The sequence below is a fragment of the Phyllobates terribilis genome, unplaced genomic scaffold (genome assembly GCF_046119375.1).
Source record: "Phyllobates terribilis strain yellow unplaced genomic scaffold, ASM4611937v1 Scaffold_2__4_contigs__length_985480577, whole genome shotgun sequence".
Taxonomy (NCBI): domain Eukaryota; kingdom Metazoa; phylum Chordata; class Amphibia; order Anura; family Dendrobatidae; genus Phyllobates; species Phyllobates terribilis.
In genome coordinates this window covers 347,496,517-347,513,672 of record NW_027362762.1, presented here as the reverse complement: position 1 = coordinate 347,513,672, position 17,156 = coordinate 347,496,517, and the positions used below count along the sequence as shown (strand labels likewise).

General features: G+C 42.2%; 1 protein-coding gene across 2 annotated transcripts in view; it reads right to left on the bottom strand.

The window, feature by feature from the left end:
* The window catches only part of CBLB (Cbl proto-oncogene B), a 235,686-nt gene that overhangs the window by 69,599 nt on the left and 148,931 nt on the right, over positions 1-17,156 (bottom strand). For both annotated transcript variants that reach the window (XM_073664610.1, XM_073664611.1), the window contains exons 5-6: positions 9,421-9,542; positions 9,186-9,323 (exon numbers count right to left, since the gene is read on the bottom strand). In XM_073664610.1, coding sequence (XP_073520711.1) covers positions 9,186-9,323; positions 9,421-9,542 — 260 coding nt within the window. The remainder of the gene's footprint in view (positions 1-9,185; positions 9,324-9,420; positions 9,543-17,156) is intronic.

The window sequence follows — 17,156 nt, the reverse complement described above, 5'->3', positions numbered from 1 at the left end:
TTAAGAATACACCATGGGCTATATTAGAAGGCTCTTACAGACCACCACAGGGCTTATTGTTTGCACATAGCCTAGCGATGCAGGTGTGGAGCGAGAGTAAGCGTATCGTGGGGTTTACTGATCAAATGGGAGAAACCCAAATACGGGATAATCCTGAATTTCCACAGCTTAAAAACCTACAGGACACAATCTTCTGGAAGCAATATGGAATAACAACACTTAATCAGATTTTTGAAAACGAAATTTTATTGTCATTTGATCAAATTCGTATAAAGTTTGGAATCCCTCATAGGGATTTCTACAGTTATCTACAAATGAGGCATGCCATAACACATCAATTCCCACATCCTAGGAGGCAAATATCTAAATACCCATTAATAGGAGTACTAAAAACTCAAGGGCCCACAGGTGTGGTATCTTCTCTATATACTTTTCTACTGAATTCTAAAATCACTTCTACCCAACTTGTTGAGAGTAAATGGCGGCAATTAATCCCTTCTATAACTGATAGTCAGTGGAATGATGCAATGGAAGCGCATATGGTGGTGTCACCAGCCGCCAATAATAAATTAATTAAATTATATATACTCCATCAATCCTACCTGACCCCATTGAGAATGCATAGATTTGGTAGAATTGCATCTGATGAATGCCACAGATGTGGGGTTATCAGGAGTGGATTTCTGGCGTCTTATTTGGAATTGTGGGATAATACGAAGATATTGGGGTGAAGTGATAACTACACTGGAACGGATAATTGGGATGCCAATTGAATGTAGTCCAGAGTTATGTGTCTTGGGTGTTGTGGACGAGGAAATGTGGACACACTATGATAGGATATTCCTTCGGGAGGCTATATTTATGGCCAGGAAAGCGATAGCACTAAGATGGATGGGAGGAAAGTCTCCTACTATCAACCAATGGAAAAAACTAGTGAATAATACAATACGATATGAGAATATAGTATATAGGAATAGGGGATGTCCCCAGAAATTCCAAAGGATATGGGAAAGATGGTGTGATTCGACCTTAACACACATGTCCCCTGGTGCCATGACTTCGCTAATCTCACGTTATGAGTCCTGATATATGCCCTTTTGAGTGCATGGGAAACGATATATGATATATATGGGCTGTAAGAGTGTACCTTTATTGCAACTGTAATTGATATATATACTGAATTCTGATAAGAAATGGGCTGGTTTAGTAAAGAGTGCAGTGCTCCACAATGAAGCTTATGCTTCAAACTATTTGTTTTTTTCTTTTTCTTTCTTCTGTTTACTCTGATTATTGAGAACGTGATGTAAATTGTATTAAACTGAGAATAGTTAATGTTTAGATTACCCTGACCTTATATTATGACAGTATCTGTTTGTAATCATTATCCTGTGGAATTTTTCAATAAAAAGAGTTTAAAAAAATATATATATATGATAGGTTCTTAATATATGAGGAACATGAAGGTTTTAAAAGTGAAGCAGATTATACACTGTAGTAAGAAAATTATCCTCCTGACATATCTTCACATCCAAAACAGATTTCAAAATCATTCTATGATATCCATGTCGGTACCTGCCCCCTCCATTGCAGCTTCCGGGCCTGGGTGACAGGACTGTTTAATTCTTTGGTACTTGTGGTACCATCCAGGCAGGGAGCTTGGTGGTTAATTGCTATCTTTGATTAATATTAATGCTGTAATGTGAACCCTTTAGCGAGGTTGCTCAAAGTATAAATTCATGAGAATCACTGTCTCCACTGCCAATTATAGGTTCATCTTAACCTGGTTCATACCCCTGTTCTCTGTCCAGTTGCAATGAATACAGTCTCAGAGTTGAGCTCGTTTTCTGACTATTCTTCTGCCTGACGATTTTGTTCCTTATCCCTACCTTTTGGTTCTAACCCAATGACCTGAGCATTACCTGCCAGCCTGCTCCACTGGCCAGCAACAACTCCATGGACTCCACTCGGGGGTCCTGTGCAAGTCCAGATCCCTATATAGGTATTAAATGGTGAAGGCCAGGTTCGCCTGGGGCCAGATAAATGATGGCTAATGCAAGGCCTGTCTGTGCAAGCCCTATTTATAGCTGACAGGCAACCATGAACAGAGATAATTTACATATTACTTTCCAGTATAAACTTACTATAATCTTGACAACCATTTAAAAATGATTCAAACTCAATGAACCTGACTTAAGGCAACAAGTATTGGAGGAAGTGGTAGCGACAGGTGAAACAATGGTAAGACTTATTGAGACATGATACAGTCCTGCTCATCGTTATTGGCACCCATGAAGTTTAAGTACATAATGTGGAATATCTCCAGAAAAAAATGAATAACGTGAAACAGTATTTTTGTATAGAGCCCTCGTGTTAAATAGAAAAGAGCAAATGATAAATAATAATTTAAAACAAAAAACAATGGGAGGGAAAAATAGAAAAACCTAAAGCTTGCTGTGTCACTGGTGTTGGCACCCCTTACATTAATTAAGTATGGAAACACATTTTGACTCACCTGTGGTAAATCACAAAAGAGATTCATCTGTGATTAATTGTCGGTGCCCATGTGACATGAATTAGCCAATGAATGATGACTTCAGTGTTTTAAAAAGCCACGTGGTAGGCCTTTTTCCTTTTTCACAATGGTGAAGACAAAGGAGCTCTATGAGGACATCAGAACTGCTATTATTAGCAAACAAAAGACACCCTAAAGCCCCCGTCTCACATAGCGAGATCGCTAGCGAGATCGCTGCTGTGTCACGGTTTTGGTGTCGCAACAGCGACCTCACCAGCGATGTCGCTATGTGTGACACTTTGCAGCGATCAGGCCCCTGCTGTGAGGTCGCTGATCGCTGCAAAGTGTCCTGGACCATTTTTTGGTCGTTGCCCTCCAGCTGGTCAGCACACATCGCTGTGTGTGACCAGCGGGAGCAGCGATCAGGCTGGTAACTATGGTAAACATCGGGTTACTAGGGGCACACGCGCACTTAGTAACCCGCTGTTTATCATGGTTACGAGCCTGCTAAAGTGAGCGGTAACCTCCCGCTCACTGTAGCAGAGTGGTAACCATGATAAACAGCGGGTTACTAAGTGCGCGTGTGCCCCTAGTAACCCGATGTTTACCATAGTTACCAGCCTGCTCCTGCTTCAGCAGGCTCGTAACCAGGAGCAGGACATCGTGGAAATAATCTTTCCATGATGTCGCTGCTCCCCTGATCGTTGGTGAGCCTGCCTGTTTGACAGCTCACCAGCGACCACATAGCGACGCAGCAACGATCCCTGACAGGTCGTATCGTTGTCGGGATCGTTGCAGCGTCGCTAAGTGTGACGGGGCCTTAAGGCTAAGTGCCCACGATGCAGAAATGCTGCATATTTTTTCCGCTTCTCCCTGCCAGGAAAAACGCATGCGGATTTTACATGCGGTTTTCCCGCCAGGTAGAAGCGTTTGTGAAGCGTCTTTGCATGCATTTCTGCATGCGGGTTATCAAGCGCTTTTCCAAGCGATTTTAGCATCACTTGGAAAAGTGCTTGACAACTTGTTCACACTATATAAATCCATGCAACCGGCATGGATTTATAGTAGTGTGACCAAGTTAGTTAAAAGAAAGAACAAGAATGGTAAAAAATAAAAAAATAAAGTTTACACTCACCTTCCGTTGTCCTCCCGGTGTTTTGTCTGCTCCGTCCACTGTCTTGCACTGCTCGCGGTGGTGTGAAGGACCTGCGGTGACATCATTGAGCCATGTGATGGGTCACATGACTCAGTGACGTCATGGCAGGTCCTTCACAACAGCGCAAGCAGTGCAAGACAGTGGACGGAGCAGACAAAACACCGGGAGGACAACGGAAGGTGAGTGTAAACTTTATTTTTTATTTTACATTTTTTTTTTACAGTTTCTATTGTACCCAGGTCTGGATGAGAGTCTCCTCTCCTCCAGACTTGGGTACCATCCGCACATAGAAACGCATAATATCCGGGTGTACAAATGTACTGACACGGATATTATGAGTTTCAATGCAAGTCAATGGCGGCGATTACACTGCGTGTCCGCAAAATTAATGGACATACTGCGGATTTTTGAGCGCATGCGGAAAAATCCGCAGCATGTGCATTGACATTGCGGCTTGTCATTGGGGACCATGGGGGGTGGATTACCAAGCGTTTCCCAAGCGTTTATGCTGCGGAAATTCCGCAGCATAAACGCTTGTAAAACCCTACGTGGGAACATACCCTAAAGGTATAAGGCCACCTCCAAAGGCCTTGCTATCCCAGTTTCAACAGTGCAATGTTATTAAGAAGTTTGCCAAGCATGGAACCGTCAAGAACCTCCCTGGACGTGGGGTAAAGAGGAAAACTGACAAGCGATGTCTTCGAAGATTGGTGCGAATGGTGAAAAAACACCACGTCAAACATCCAAAGACCTGAAGGCCAACCTAAAACAGTCTGGGGTCATGGTTTCAACAAGTACCATACGCCACACACTAAACCAAGAAGAGCTTTATGGGTGAAGGCCAAGGAAGAAACCATTGCTGAAGAAAAGACATAAAAAGGAACAACTGATCTTTGCCAAAGAGTACCTTGACAAACCACAATTCTTCTGGGAAAATCTTCTGTGGACAGATGAAACAAAAATAGAGCTTTTTAGCAATGCAAAGCAACAGTTTGTTTACAGACGCAGCAATGAAGCTTGTAAGGAAAATAACACCTTACCAACAGTTAAGCATGGTGGCAGTTGCTTTGCTGCGTCTGGTACTGAATTATCAAGAGATTTTAGAGCAAAGTGTCCTACCTAGTGTAAGAAAACTTAGTTTTAGTGGAAGACCATGGGTCCTCCAGCAAGACAATGACCCAAAGCACACATCCAAAAGTACACAGGAATGGTTGAAAAAGAAGAAATGGACCGTTTTAAAATGGCCAGCAATGAGTCCTGACCTCAATCCCAATGAAAATCTTTGGGGTGAGCTGAAATCTGCCATTGGGAAAAATAATCCTGCAAACATTCAAGAGCTTGAACAAACTGCAAAGGAAGAGTGGGAGAAAAGTCTAGCTGAGAAGTGCAAGAAGCTTATAGATGGCTACAAGAAACATTTGGAGGCTGTCATCAATGCTAAAGGGTGTGCAACCAAGTATTATTTAGGGATGACTTCATTGCTGCACCTGATGTTTATTTTGCTTCTTCTTTGAAATTGCAACATGGAAATTGAAAAACAATGTTTTACTGTTGTATTAATTTGGACCACTAATTAATAAATCTTAAGGATATAACTTTGGTACATTTCCATTTATTTCTGAAGATATTGTACAGTCTATGAAAAAAATGAAGGGATGCTAATAATGGTGAGCAGCACTATAAATACAGCAGTTAGATATGCTTAGTCCAAAAGGAATTAATGAAACATGTAACTTGAAAGTATTCCTATAATGTGGGTATGTTGCATTGAAGTCTAACACAAAGGCATATGTATGTAGAAGGAGGAACCAATCAGATAGCCGTATTATTATACACATGTGACCTGTTTTACAAAAAGACATGGGATATTGCCATCAGCACGCTTGTGGAAGGGAGCATTTTCCCTGAAATGTTGTGCGTCATGGTGCAATTTTACTGTCAGGGAAACTTCTTAGGGTGTATTTCAGAGCTCTGGTTGAGGCAGCGGAAACAAGATAGTGGTGAAACACATTGGGCTACTCTACTGCACATGGACTGAGTGAAGAATGGAGGATACCATGGTCCAGGGACTACACATCTGAGCCATATAGACAGAGCTCTGTGACTATTTTCTACATATGATGTTATGAAGCAATAAATTTTATTATGTAACAGAAGCAAAAAAAATAATTTATTGAATCTTAAACGTCTGAAAGAAGCCATTGTGTTAAAGTTTGGAATAAGGAAAGTGGAGTCTTTGTTGCTTGTCCTATTTGTTTTGGAAGTCTATAATTGATTGTGCATGCAAGAGAAAACCAGCATAGCATATGGGGTGTCCCTGGGGTCATCAACATATAGGCCTCATGGTGTCACAACACTGTTGTTTGATATCCCGGGGCTAGGGGCTTCTTCCCTATCCCTAAAGCTAGGGGCTCCCTAGCTATCCCTGCTCCCTGGATTACTTCTAATGGTGAAGATGCCAAGGCCACGAGCCTTGCTGAGCTCCTAAATTAGCCCTTATCTGTCCCCTCCCACACCCAGAGAAGTGGGGAGTAGTAGTGTATAAGAATATACAAACCAGACTAACAAGGGAAGATGTACTGGGATAAATGAAAATACCAATCATACAAATATGCTCTCACAAACGACAGAGCTGAACACCAGACGGTAAAGGGAAGGAGAAACCAAATAGGAGAGGATGAGGATATGCACACAGACAAATCACCAAGCAACAGTCTTTAGAACAACACTCCAAACACCTCCCCAAACAACCAACACCTCCACTCCAAAAGCAGGAAGTATGAAACCAACACTGGCAATCCATGGTTGCCAGAGGTGAGTATATATAGCAGAGGGGAGTGGCCAACACTGAACAGCTGAGACCATCAAAGCAGGTAAACTCCAGAAACTCTCATCTGAACAGATTAACTGAACACCCCTGCACTGTTAGCAGAAACCTGCACTGTTTAATATGATGGTGAAGTGCTTCTAATCAGTGCAGGAGTATGTGAAATCAGACAGTCTTCTGGCCCCTCTCTGTTGCGGTAAACCCGTGACATATAACTTTAAAGGGATACTCCAGTGAGATAAAAAAGTATCCTGCTGGACATGCCTTCATAAACTAGAACGCTAAAATCCATAGTGTTGTTTCTAATTCTGACAGTTCCGGCTATTGAATGTGACGGTGGATCTACTACTTGGTCTTTCCCCTCCGTTCTGGGACGTTACATCACAGAATAGGGGGCAAAAGAATAAGCCATGACAGTACGTAATGCAGGGAATAGAGACTGATCTACACATGTTAGTGCATGTGCAGTGCAGAATAAGCGATGGCAGTGTAGCTGCTCCCTGGCTGACACATGGAGTACACATTATACACTGTCATGGCTTGTTCCGCAGTGGATCACAATCTGTATTTGTAGCTTCCTTATGACATGTCCATGAGTGTGGCAGAAGCTATGCCTGTAATAAAGAAGCTGTAAAATAAGCAATCATGGATCTCGAGTGGAAAGGGTAGTGGGAGGGCAGGCATAACACAGACAGAATGACTATAGTAGTTTGTCAGAGGTTGGCCACACTCCCTGAACTCCAACAGTATGGAAGGAGATTTTATTGTAACATCTGCACAGATTCGTGTCTCCACTGTTTCTGCTTTGGCCGCTGGGCAGCATCGTGCCTTTATTGCCTGCGATGTATGACAGGGCCAGTCCTATTTTTTCCCTGGGACTTTTGGTGCTACTTTATAAGGGAGCTGTGAGGTTAATTTTAGTCTACATTTGATCACTCCTTCCTCAGAGCCTTGGGTGGGGCAGCCAGCTATTTAAACCCCTGAAGCTCTGACTGCCACTGCCAGGCAATATTAGCTGTCCTGGTTTATACTGCTATTCTCCTGTTTGTTCTGATTATTCATGTACTTTGACCTCGGCATGTTTTTGGACCATCCTCTTCTTTTACGGTTCTGTTCCTGACATGACCTCTTGGATTCAACCATGCTTGCCGGCTCTTCCTGCTTCTGGTTTGCTCCAGCAGCCCTTACATGGAAACAATCCAGGGGTCCCCCATGGTAAGAACAGATCCCTGAAAAGGGCTTAAGTAGTGAAGTTGGGGTTCCTCTGGAATCTGTCAAACGGAGTGGCTTGTTCCAAGTCTGTCTGAGGTAGTCTTTTTGAACCTATGGCCTCTGACAGTCGTGACATTTATTAGGGGGCTGACAGTTTCTAGAAGCAAGGAGCAGGTCATGCCCCATGATCTGTGATGTAACGTCCCAGATTTGTTGGGGACAGTCTAAACTCTCTGTCCCCTATTCGTTTCTACAGCTGAAAAGACTTAAATGTCACTTTGCATCACTAATCTATTGAAAGTGACCCTGCCTAACAATATGTTGTATACATGAAGACATATCTAAGACTCCTTTTCCTGACATTTTATGGCTTTTACTGTCCCAGGAAGTGATATATAAGCTTTTAGGACTTCCTGATTTAAAACTTTCCTTTTACATAATAATAGAAATGCAATTTGGGTCTCATCACTCAGATGAGAGGCCATGATAGGATTCCTAAAAGCATCATTTTCATGTCGGACTTGGTATGTCATTGGTTGTGAAAGGGCAACTACATCTTTAAAAAAAAAAAATTTGGTACGTGAGCAGAATGAAATGGCCCAAAACTTATCGACAGTAAAGCATCTCTGGCTAGAGACACAAGCATTCTCTGGCTAATCTGTGTTCAAACAAATTGCCCTGCTTTTTTAATCTGAGGATTATGACATGAGCTGCCACAAGCTCCTGAGTGTTTCTAGCCGCACAGTCAATAATGAAGAAGACATGGCAGCAGAGAACAGCGAGACCGAACTTCAACAGACGGTTTTACAAGGAAGATTAAAACACTGCGAGCACCATGTGTAACTGAAGAGGCTCTGCTCACATCGGGAACAGAAGAAGACAAGGCGCTGGATCTGCTGCACTGTGGACAGGAGCTGTGCCCTATGGATCCCATTTACTTATGTGTCTGTAGGATCTGTAAAGATATTCAGAGCATTCATGAAAAAAATTGTTCTGCATGCAATCAGTCCAGCCCATGACTTGATGGATACCAGCCATGCCCGATGGAGCCCACCGACTTAAAATAGGGAATGCATAGTTTCCCTGAGGTGTCCGGTTACCCAGTCGTCCCCATTTTTTACATCAAAAATGTTGAATCTGTTCCCTATTATTGCTCCAAACCCCAAACTCTTCTACACCCAGATTGTCAGCATTTTATAATCTGTTATATCTATTATTATTATAATTAGTATTAATCATATCATTATCTGTGATACATATTCTCCTATTATTTTCCATCACTTTTTGCTTTGAGTTTACCATTAAAATATACACAATTTTTGTAAATGAACAGCCTAAATATCTAGCCTCTGCCCATATGATTGGATATTTCGGTAGAAATGGGGAAGGTAATGATTAGTTCAGACAAGGCACAGTGAAGTGGTCGACAGTTTCTGAAATACTGTTCAAAATTAGAAACGGTGATTATATGCACTTACAATCCTTCCCGACTGCCGTCAATCAGAGCCTGAAACAGGGGTTTGTTATGAGGTATTGTCTGTAGGATATTCCCATCACTGGTCACATAGCCGATAGCCCACTGGCCCAGTCTTGTGCAACTTAGTCTAAAAATGTAACTGAGAGGTGCAGAAAATAACTGATTAGAGAGGACTACACATAGAAATAGGAACAGAGAACACCATTCATCACAGGGAGGAGGAGCTCCGGATTTACCTTCCTGGCTTAGTGCTGTACTTCTGTAAACGCGCCTTCACTTCATCATAGGTTAAAAAAGCCATGTAGCCCGGATGAGTCACTGCTAAAAAGTTCCAGTTCCTTAGTATAGAGCCCCAGGGCTGAGGGGGAAGAAACAAGACAATTAGTAGGATTAATGCTCAAACACTTCCTAACTGTGTGCATCTTCAAAGGAGAAACTGGACACATGGAAGAGATTAATGCAAAAGGGGACTGTCACCCCCCAAACTCAGCTACCTAAAGGTTTATATAAGGGACCTAGCCAGTATAAAAAGAGCACATCAACATACATTGTAGAGTTGTACTTGCAGAAAAATTCACTTTTAATCTACATGTAAATCAGGGCACTTAGGTGCATCCTAGGCGTGGCCATCTTTGGCGTGGCCATCCTTGGTGTGGCCAATGTCTCAGGGCACCGCTATGCCCTCCTATTTGTATATCTAGCATTGTCCCTGAGCTTGCCTGACAGCACTGGCTATCTCACAACAAGCGATCCCTAAACTCAAATCCCTATTCCTACACTTCTGCACCGACACTGGAGGAGCCCAGCAACGAGCCCTACTATATGCTATACTAGGATAGAGCCACCCAGCCTTCCTGGACTCCTTATACCTCACCCAGCTGCACTTGGGCGAGATATATACTACTGAGAACGCTTATGGGCGAATCTTGGGGAAATATAGCAATCCCCAACCACCTGTCCTGATACACAATTATACACACACATATATATATATATATATATACATACACACATATCAGTGTATATATTACACACACACAAATACATATATGCAGGAGCATACGTGACTTTCATCTACAGTAGAAATAAATTTAGCACACAATATGATGATATGCAGTATTATTCAAAATCATAGACTAATGTGCTTTTTAAATACAGTCAAGTCAAGACAAAAGCACACTTCCTCATCGCTGCGAGGACATGAAAAGTGTTTCCAGCTGTAACCAGTAGAGGGCAGCATTACACTCCTGCACAATGCAGAGAGTTCATTCTGCCAGCAGGATCATATGGTAAGTGGTGTAGGCTCTGGAATGGCAGATTACCTTTATTAGATTAGTAAGTATCAGTCGGAACTGTAAATACTATGTATACTACAACTGAACACTACAGGCACATTTTATCTGGGCTATATATGCGTGAGTATATATGTATATATATATATACACACACACACAAACATACATATACACCAAGTTCCAAATTATTATGTAAATGCTATTTTTCTCTGATTTTCCTACGTAGTCGATGCAACTGAGTCAGTATAATGTTCAAATCATCAACCGTTTCAGTATAAATCACATTTTATTGGACAAACCTCCTAATGATAACAGTATTTTTATTCTGCACAACAGTTTCCAAATTTTTTATAGGTAGTAAAGAACTGAAAATTGTCATTTGCTGAATTTGCAGCATTGAGAGGTCACAAGTTACTGAAATCAAAAGCTTTTTTAAATCAAATAAATTTAATAGACAAGTTACATGTTCACGTAGGACCCCTTCTTTGATGTCACCTTCACAATTTGTGCACTCATTGAACTTGTAAGGTTTTGGATAGTTTCTGCTTGAATTTCTTTGCAGGATGACAGAATAGCCTTCCAGAGCTGCTGTTTTGATGTGAACTGCCTCCCACCCTCATAGATCTTTTGCTTGAGGATACTCTAAGGCTGTGTGCCCACGTAGCGTTTTACAAGCGTATATGCTGCGGAATTTCCGCAGCATATACGCTTGGGAAACGCTTGGTAGTCCGCCCCCCATGGTCCCCAATGACAAGCCGCAATGTCAATGCACATGCTGCGGATTTTTCTGCAGCGTTTATGCTGCGCTCAAAAATCCGCAGCATGTCCATTAATTTTGCGGACACGCAGAGTAATCGCCGCGATTGACTTGCATTGAGACGCATACAATCTGTGTCAGTACATTTGTACACACGGATTATATGCGTTTCAATGTGCGAATGGTACGCAGGTCTGGAGAAGAGGAGACTCTCATTCAGACCTGGGTACCATAGAAACTGTAAAAAAAAGAATTAAAATAAAAAATAAAGATTATACTTACCTTCCGTTGTCCTCCCGGTGTTTTGTCTGCTCCGTCCGGTGTCTTGCAATGCTCGCACTGTTGTGAAGGACCTGCCATGACGTCACTGAGTCATGTGACCCATCACATGGCTCAATGACGTCACCGCAGGTCCTTCACACCACAGCGAGCAGTGCAAGACACCATCCCGGAGCAGACAAAACACCGGGAGGACAACGGAAGGTAAGTATAATCTTTATTTTTTACCATTCTTATTCTTTTTTTTAACTATCTTGGTCACACTACTATAAATCCATGCCGGTTGCCTGGATTTATATATATATGTGACCAAGTTGTCAAGCACTTTTCCAAGTGATGCTAAAATCGCTTGGAAAAGCGCTTGATAACCCGCATGCAGAAATGCATGCGAAGACGCTTCACAAACGCTTCTACCTGGCGGGAAAAACGCATGTAAAAAACGCATGCGTTTTTCCTGCCAGAGAGATGCAGAAAAATATGCAGCATTTCTGCATCGTGGGCACATAGCCTAAATGTTCTCAACAATAGGGTTGAGGTCAGGGGAGGATGGTGGCCACAATATGAGCTTCTCTACTTTTATGGAACCATAGAACCAGTGGTGCAGCCATATCTCCAAAGTCTTCCAGGGACTATTTTTCAACATGACAACTCTAGGCCGCATGTTGCTCATGCTACCGTGAGCAGCCTGCATGGCCTATACGTGCTACCATATTCTGCGGCATCTCCGGGCCTGTGTCCCATTGAGCACATTTGGGAAGGCATTGGTTGGCAATTGCAAAGGGAGCTGCCAGCACATTAAAGACTTTTCCTTCTTGCTATTGCATGTGTGTATCTATCTAGCTATCTATCTACAGTACAGACCAAAAGTTTGGACACACCTTCTCATTTAAAGATTTTTCTGTATTTTCATGACTATGAAAATTGTACATTCAAACTGAAGGCATCAAAACTATGAATTAACACATGTGGAATTATATACTTAACAAAAAAGTGTGAAACAACTGAAAATATGTCTTATATTCTAGGTTCTTCAAAGTAGCCACATTTTGCTTTGGTGACTGCTTTGCACACTCTCGGCATTCTCTTGATGAACTTCAAGAAGTAGTCACCGGAAATGGTTTTCACTTCACAGGTGTGCCCTGTCAGGTTTAATAAGTGGGATTTCTTGCCTTATAAATGGGGTTGGGACCATCAGTTGTATTGTGAAGAAGTCTGGTGGATACACAGCTGAATATTCTACTGAATAGACTGTTAGAATTTGTACTATGGCAAGAAAAAAGCAGCTAAGTAAAGAAAAACGAGTGGCCACATGAGGACCGCCCCAGGAAAGGAAGACCAAGAGTCCCCTCTGCTTCTGAGGATAAGTTTATCCGAGTCACCAGCCTCAGAAATCGCAGGTTAACAGCAGCTCAGATTAGAGACCAGGTCAATGCCACACAGAGTTCTAGCAGCAGACACATCTCTACAACAACTGTTAAGAGGAGACTTTGTGCAGCAGGCCTTCATGGTAAAATAACTGCTAGGAAACCACTGCTAAGGACAGGCAACAAGCAGAAGAGACTTGTTTGGGATAAAGAACACAAGGAATGGACATTAGACCAGTGGAAATCTGTGCTTTGGTCTGATGAGTCCAAATTTGAGATCTTTGGTTCCAACCACCATGTCTTTGTGTGAAGCAGAAAAGGTGAACGGATGGACTCTACATGCCTGGTTCCCACCGTGAAGCATGGAGGAGGAGGTGTGATGGTGTGGGGGTGCTTTGCTGGTGACACTGTTGGGGATTTATTCAAAATTGAAGGCATACTGAACCAGCATGGCTACCACAGCATCTTGCAGCCGCATGCTATTCCATCCGGTTTGCGTTTAGTTGGACCATCATTTATTTTTCAACAGGACAATGACCCCAAACACACCTCCAGGCTGTGTAAGGGCTATTTGACCAAGAAGGAGAGTGATGGGGTGCTACGCCAGATGACCTGGCCTCCACAGTCACCAGACCTAAACCCAATCGAGATGGTTTGGGGTGAGCTGGACCGCAGAGTGAAGGCAAAAGGGCCAACAAGTGCTAAGCATCTCTGGGAACTCCTTCAAGATTGTTGGAAGACCATTTCCGGTGACTACCTCTTGAAGCTCATCAAGAGAATGCCAAGAGTGTGCAAAGCAGTCATCAAAGCAAAAGGTGGCTACTTTGAAGAACCTAGAATATAAGACATATTTTCAGTTGTTTCACACTTTTTTGTTAAGTATATAATTCCACATGTGTTAATTCATAGTTTTGATGGCTTCAGTGTGAATGTACAATTTTCATAGTCATGAAAATACAGAAAAATCTTTAAATGAGAAGGTGTGTCCAAACTTTTGGTCTGTACTGTATATATATATATATATATATATATATATATATATATATATATACATATATATACACACACACACACACACATACCGTATATATCTACAATCTAAAGTCAAGTCTAAACTTGTCACAAATGAATGCAATATACAGAATGGGTAAACTACACAAAATTGAAATTAAATAAAATCCACCCATAGCGATTATAAAATATCAGCTTGAGCAGAAGATGCATTTTAAGAAAAAAAAAATTCTAGGCCTTGGTATAATGCCTAGATAAAAAAATAGCAATTTCTATATCTTTTAGCCTTGACACTGCAGTCATCTTATAACAAGCTACAAATGCAATACTTCTATAAATTAAAAAAAAATAAATAAAAAAGTTACTTTTAGCAGAATGCCCCTTAAATCCGCTTAGCGGAAATGCTGGTCAAGATGTGTTCAAGAGGAACAAGCAAGCAGTATTGGATTTAATGGAAATGCATTTACCAAGCGCCTGCCATGATGTCCTCAAAAGTGGATTATTTTTATCTCCACTGCAGAAAGAGAGCCAAACACCAAGTAAATCAGTCAGCGTATTCGGAGCGCGATAAACAGTTCAGCCTTAATTCTGGAACAACAATAGTCTGAAATGCTGTACCTAATTATAGAGCCCCTTTCTTCTCTGCTAGGGGGGGGGAGAAAACCTTCATCACTATGATTCCAATAGACATGCATGTCATATATGTAGGAAGGAAGTGACAAATCTCACGGCTTTTCAGAATGTTATTTTTAGATCCAAAACACAATTCAATGAGACGACTGAGCATAGAGGGCCTACAGCACTGATAAAATTGTGCCCACCTTGCCATTGTTCCCTGTATCGGGGCACCGCAGCCACCCGCTGCGCAGGGAACAGCAGTGCAGATCCATATATCTCATCTCCCGATCTCCAGATCTCATCTCCCGCCTTGACTACTGCAACCTCCTGCTCTGTGGCCTCCCCTCTAACACTCTCGCACCCCTCCAATCCATCCTAAACTCTGCTGCTCGACTAATCAACCTGTCCCCCCGCTATTCCCCGGCCTCTCCTCTCTGTCAATCTCTTCACTGGCTCCCCATTACCCAGAGACTCCAGTTCAAAACTCTAACCATGACATACAAAGCCATTCACAACCTGTCTCCTCCATATATCTCCGACCTAGTCTCCCGTTACATACCTGCACGCAACCTCCGATCCTCACAAGATCTCCTGCTCTACTCCCCTCTTATCTCCTCCTCCCACAACCGTATACAAGATTTCTCCCGTGCTTCCGCCCTACTCTAGAACTCTCTACCCCAACGTATCAAGACTCTCGGCTACCGTGGAAACCTTCAAAAGGAACCTGAAGACCCACCTCTTCCGACAAGCCTACAACCTGCAGTAACCACCGCTCCACCATACCGCTGCATGACCAGCTCTACCCTCACCTACAGTATCCTCACCCATCCCTCGTAGATTGTGAGCCCTCGCGGGCAGGGTCCTCACTCCTCCTGTACCAGTCGCTGTCACATTGTGTTCAAGATTATAGTAATTGTTCTTGTATTATACCCCTTTTTCACAAGTAAAGCGCCATGGAATAAATAATAATAATAATAATAATAATATACTCCCACCACTCTCAGAACCAAAGGTTGGAAGCCCACCAACACAAAATGACGGCACATTCTAGTGATATGGCATTGCCTTAGTAGATACCCATTTAGGCTAGTGCTACACCTAGACTTTGTATCTCAACCCATAAGGATGCATTAATGGCCTAAAAATCTCTTTTCTGTTGAGATGTCTAAGTTACTTTAAAATATAATGGCTCCTTTTTTCCTCCATCAATGTGGCATTCCAATAAGAAAAAGTTATCACCTATGCACAGGCTAGAACCGGGGTTATCTGACCGCTAAGACTTCCACCGATGGCTAGATGTACCGGTACTCGGCTATTTCCAGCAGTCCCATGGAGAATTAATGGAGTGGCCACATCAATGCTTGACAACTCCTCCACTCAATTGGGATAAAAGTTCCCAATTCTGATGATCGGCGGGGTCTTAGTGATCAGTTCATTACTGTGGATAGGTGATTTATTTTTACTGGAATACCCATTTAAGGGGAATATGTGAGTTATTATGGCTGATCATGAACTATTGTTTTTTCTAGCCATCTTTTGCCACCTAATGGACTGTGATATCATTAATAAACCAAACTAAATCCTAATCTGATCTGACAACCACAGTAAACCAAAAATAACATCAGCGCTTGTTGTTTTTGGGAAATGTTGGCCCGGTGCACAATGCCTGGCAGAGTATAATGACTGGCAGAGTAGAATGCCTGGCAGAGTAGAATGCCTGGCAGAGAATACTTTGTTATTTAAAGGGTAAGTAAAATGCTCGATATATGTTAAGCAGTTAAACAACAATAGTATAACATTACAAAGCATAGATGCAGCAATCTCAGGCGGTAAAGCTGGGGAAACCTCTGAAAGGTTATGCTGGATAAGGGAAGTGTGCAGCAATTGGGATGCAATAAAAGATAATCTAATGGAAACCACAGGCCACTTCCCCATCTCTTGCTATGCTGTGGAGGCTGCTCACATGAATATTCAGAGAGAGAGCAGGGACCATGCCAATGGTACTATAGGTGCAAGGTGTGTCTGGCACTGTCGGTCAGTATGTTGTCACCAGTAGTGTTGAGCCACCCCCGTAGTGTTCGGGCTCGGTTCGGTTCGTCGAACACCGGGATGTTCGAGGAACTGTTCGTCGAACACCTTAGAACACCGTCGAACACCGTTAAAACCAATGGCAGGCAAACAAAAACACATAGAAACACATAGAAAACACCTGCAAAGGTGTCCAAAAGCTGACAAACTGCTCAGAAGACACTCTCTTTAAAAAAGCCGGCCGGCAAATTCAGCAGCGGCATACACCGGTACCCGACAATTTAGACAAGAAGGAATAGAGCATCACACATAGATTAGATAGATAGAAACATGTCAGTCACACATATAAGAAGCACAGTGACAGTGTTGGTTACTGCACTTGTCATTTAGTGTAAAGGATTTATTAAAAAAAATATTAGTGTTTTCATGCACCGTCTCTTTAAAAAAGCCGGCCGGCAATTCAGCATCTGTACCCGACAATTTAGAACAGAAAGAATAGAGCTTCACACATAGATTAGATAGATAGAAACATGTCAGTCACATATATAATAAGTACAGTGATAGTGTTGCTTACTGTACTTGTCATTTAGTGTAAAGGATTTATTTAAAAAAATAATAGT